We start from the raw sequence: 4623 nt of genomic DNA, 5'->3' as shown, positions 1-4623 counted from the left end.
GAGGATTTCACTCTATGCTGGTGAGTACAAAAATAGAGTTATTTGGAATGAGGGATCCAGATTCATTTATGGTGGGCTTACTGAATTCGAATCCTTAAATGGACTAAGACATTCAGCATGAAAAATCTTCTCATTAATTATGTTCTAGAATGGACATGCGAAATGTTTCATACATCTCTTTTGCTAATATGATGAAGAAAACTCAGCGAATACTCTTCAGTGAGCATTATCAAGCATTTCTTACATAACACAAGTGACTGTGATGCCTGTTAAATCTAGAAGTTATGTAGGCCCCATTCCCACTGGCCCATTTACCCTGGATGGAACTGGGCAGATCCGGGTCCTCCCCCCCTCCCGAATCTCTCCGGAAGCAAGTGCCCATTATAATTTTCCTCAATCAGGGTAATTTAACTCTGAATGCCATTGCAGCTCTTTGCGGAGTGTTCACATTTGAGGTACGGGTTTAAAATGAAGGCTTCTTTGCTGTCAATCAAATTCACTTTCGCTTTCATCAAAAGTTATGTTTCCTACAGCAATTGGCCAAGCGGATGGGTGCTTTTCCCCCTTCTTTTTCTAAAAAAAACTGGTGGCAGAGTGTGCATACTCTGTCAAATGTAAAAACCTCCAGGTGTGTGTATGTGTTGTGTGTATTTGGGTCATTACACATTATGGCAACCCTAAAATGACCCCACCCTGGAGTTTTCTTCGCAAGATTGGTTTCGAGGAGATTTGCCCTTCCCATGAGGCTGAAGATTGTGACTCCCCCAAAGTCACAGATTTCCACAGACATCCAGCCTCCTGCCTCCCCTTTGCTTCCAACCCAAGGCTACCTCTGAAGCCCTTGCATCCCCTCATGCATCCTCTTCCCGTCACAATAACAACAACAACAACAACAACAATAATAATAATAATTCCTCATCCCAGAATGCCATGTCTGCAACCTCTTGCTTTACTTTCCCTCTGATTGCCACCCAAAACGCAATCTATCCTTCCTTCCTCTTTAGATCTGCCTCCATTTTCAACGCCAATCTATCCTCATCTTAGAATGCCATTGCTGCATCCTCCCTCTTTGTGACCCCGGAATGCCTCATACACCTACAATCATCATCATCATCATCATCATCATCATCATCATCATCATCATCATTCATCTCCTTGGAATGCCATCTCTGCATCCTTTGCTTTCCCTGCCACCGCAGAATTCCTTACAGACACATACATATATGTAGCAATAGCATTTGGTATCATTTTGCCAAACTGAAAGAGAAACATCTGTAACATTCGCATTGTAGCATTTGCATATAAAAAATAATTTTAAAAAAAGCCTCTTCCAAAGTGAGGAGCTGGGAGATGAAAGGGAAATGTAGCACAAGCAGACACATTATATCTATATATGTATCTACCTGAAGAAAAAGCAAGCGCATAGTCTGTCAAAATAAAAATTACCCTGCAAAAAAGAGAGAGAGAAAAAACTGCTGTGCGAGTGAAGGGGTGTTCCATTCTCCCTCTGACCTAATTCCCTCCCCTGAACTCGACCCTTCATTGTTATCCTTCCTCCTTCTCCTCCATCACCCAATTCTGCCCTTGGCACCCTTCCTCAGCTCCTTCCTCCTCCTCCTCCTTCACCTGATGCTGCCCTTGGGACCCTTTCTCCTGCTCCCTCCTCCTCCTCCTCCTACATCACCCCAATGAAGGGGAGGCATGTTCTGCCCTCTGTCCTCTCTCTGACCTAAATCCCTCCCCTGAACCTGACCTGATCATGACTGGGGCCAAGTTCATATTCTCCGGACCCAGTTTTTCTCAAAAGATACAGCTTTTACTCCACTTTCAAAAGACCCGCACCAAGGGGCATTTACCTCTGAATAGGCGTGAAACCACCGTTTTTGCTTGTGGAAGAATTGGGGCCAAGATGAACCCATGCTTAATCCAGGTTCTGAACCAGGGTAAAAGGTAGTCTAAATGGGCCCATAGTAGAAGCACTGAGAAATTACATTGTTGAATTTCAGACGCAGATCAATGTGAGAAATGCCCAGAAGAGCAGTATCCGAACAAAAACCAGACTCAGTGTATTCCCAAAAGTATGACCTACCTATCGTACAGTGAATCCTTGGGAGTGGCTTTGGCTAGCTGTGCCGTTTTGTTTTCCACTGTTACCATTCTAGTGGCCTGGATTTTTATTCACCACCGACATACTCCTCTTGTTAAAGCCAACAACTGGAACATTACATGTGTGTTGCTTGTCTCACTTTTACTTTGCCTTCTATCCTCCTTCCTTTTCATTGGAAGACCTGGGAAAGTGTCCTGTCTTCTGCGACAAATCATCTTTGGCATCGTTTTCTCAACTGCTGTTTCATCTGTCGTGCCAAAACCATTACTGTGGTTTTGGGCTTTCATGGCACACCAAGCCAGGAAACAGAATGAGGAAATGGTTGAAAGATAGACGGGACTATCTATTGTTGTTTTCTGTGTTCACTAATTCAAAGTGGGATCTGTGTTTATATGGCTGACAACATGTCCCCCCTTCCCAGAGCTGACATGCACTCCCAGATCATGAGATCATAGTGCAATGCAATGAAGGCTCAGATGTCATGTTCTATATTGTCCCTGGGCTACATGGGTCAGTCTGGCCATCACCAGCTTCAACTGTGGCTTTCTTTGCCAGGAAGTTGCCCAGTAGTTTCAATGAAGCCAAGACGATCTACCTTTCAGCATGGTTGGGGTTTTGTACTGTTTGGGTCCTTTTGTCCCCTTCCTACCTAAGTACCAAAGGGAAATACATGGTGGCTGTGGAATCTTCTCCATCTTGGTTCCAGTCTTGTTTACTGGTTTCATCTTCATCCTCCTCCCCAAAATTACCTTATATCTGAGACCTGAACTAAAATGTCAGAAGAAGAGCAATTAGTAAGAAAAAAAATGAGGGACCTTCACATTTATTTCTTAATATCCTTGACCCACTTTCCATTCCTTATATTCTTTCTTGGAGGTGGGGGTCCACTGCAGGATTTAAAGCAGCATGACACCAATTTTAACCTTTATGATGCTTTGTTGGAATTCTGGGATCCTGTGAGTTTGGTGAGGTACCAAATCTCCCCACAACACAGCTGCAATCCTCATGATATTACAAATTCCAGGCTATAGCTTCAATGTCAGTGACATCATCCTTTTTCTTCTCAGAAAAAGGCCTATATTCTTAGACCTGTGCTCATTTGTTTGTAGATTTTTAGATGTTCTTTTAAAAAATATTGGGGAGAGGGGTGGCATGGGTCTCATGGAATTCCATAAATGGATAAATTCTAGAAAACATAGTACAGGCGAACCCTCAATATCCTAGGAGCCATATCGCAGTCCCCAATCCCACAGATGTTCAAGTTTACTGTGTGTCCCCAAAGTCAGCATGTTGCATCGTACCGGTGCCTCCATTAGAACAATGGGACATTGAATGGTGGTGTGGTGCATGTGGCCATTGCCACCTAGTAGGGACAGCTCATTGTGCCTCCAGTGGTCAGTGCAAGAGCATGTTAGACTGCCCACCATTAGGGACAATGGGGCTTTCACCTGAAAGTCACATTGATGCTGATGGCAGGCACAGCTGCATGCAGCACGCACCACCACAGTTACAGGGAGTGTCCATATGGCAGTGCAGCCATGTGCATGCACTGCCTTTCGAGCCAATAACGATCACCTAAAAACCTCCTGTCACTCCACAACTTCATCTTCCTCTAAAAAAAACTCCCATACCACAACACCTAAAAAAAACCCTCCCTCCTCCACTCTTTCCACTCAGATAAAAAATCACATCCCTCCCCCCCCCACCATTTCCCTTCTCCTTTTGTCGTGTCGTGTAATTTAACCTTCAAAGTCTTTATGCCCCTCTATTGTAAACCGCTTCATTCCCATATTCTATATAAATAAAACCTATTATTATTATTTAGTATTATCACATGTCCTCCTATTATGTCAAACTGCTTAATTCTCATTACACCAAAATACACTTAATCTGTTCACTTTCATCATCTTCTTTATAAATACAGAATCTAAAAGAATATATTTCGGAAAAGAACAAGACCTCTAAAAAACATATAGGAAAATCACCTTTCTGATATACATAAAGAAGAAAGAATAAAGAAGAAGAGAAGAAGAAGAAGAAGAAGAAACAACGGAAGAACAACAACAACACAACAACAACATGTAAATTGCTTGTCGATAAGCTCATTTTCTAGAATCCTTAATCCTGGCCAAAGAGAATATACGATGCTCACACGAGAATGCTCCTCAAACGAAAAATATCTGGTACCGTTGTGAATCCGATATAAGGTGTCCTCCCTTTACTACGTGGAAACAAGACAAATAAGAATCGATACAAATGAAAAGTTGAAGCCTTTTTATAAATAATGGTTCAAGGAAGAAGATGGGAAGGAGAGAGGAAGAAAAGAAAAGAGAATTCATGAGTGAGGAAGGGAAAGAAAAAAGTAAGAGGAAAAGAAATGACAACGAAAAAGAGAGAATAAAATGTCAAAAACATAGAATCATATAATACGAAGAGGAGTGATAAACGTAGAAAAAAAAAAAATAAGACAAGACTATTGGAAGAAGCCTTGCCTTTGGAGCATGGGAGGGCCTTGC

At 42.3% G+C, this 4623-nt stretch overlaps 1 protein-coding gene across 1 annotated transcript in view; it reads right to left on the bottom strand.

The window, feature by feature from the left end:
* LOC121933844 (vomeronasal type-2 receptor 26-like) overlaps positions 1-2157 on the bottom strand; it is a 15192-nt gene extending 13035 nt beyond the window's left edge. Inside the window, exon 1 of the mRNA XM_042473836.1 lies at positions 2090-2157. Within this exon, the coding sequence (XP_042329770.1) occupies positions 2090-2157 (68 nt within the window). The remainder of the gene's footprint in view (positions 1-2089) is intronic.
* Positions 2158-4623: the final 2466 nt, after the last annotated feature.

Source organism: Sceloporus undulatus, chromosome 6 (assembly GCF_019175285.1).
Source record: "Sceloporus undulatus isolate JIND9_A2432 ecotype Alabama chromosome 6, SceUnd_v1.1, whole genome shotgun sequence".
Taxonomy (NCBI): Eukaryota; Metazoa; Chordata; class Lepidosauria; order Squamata; family Phrynosomatidae; genus Sceloporus; species Sceloporus undulatus.
This window is presented reverse-complemented; position numbering and strand designations above follow the sequence as displayed.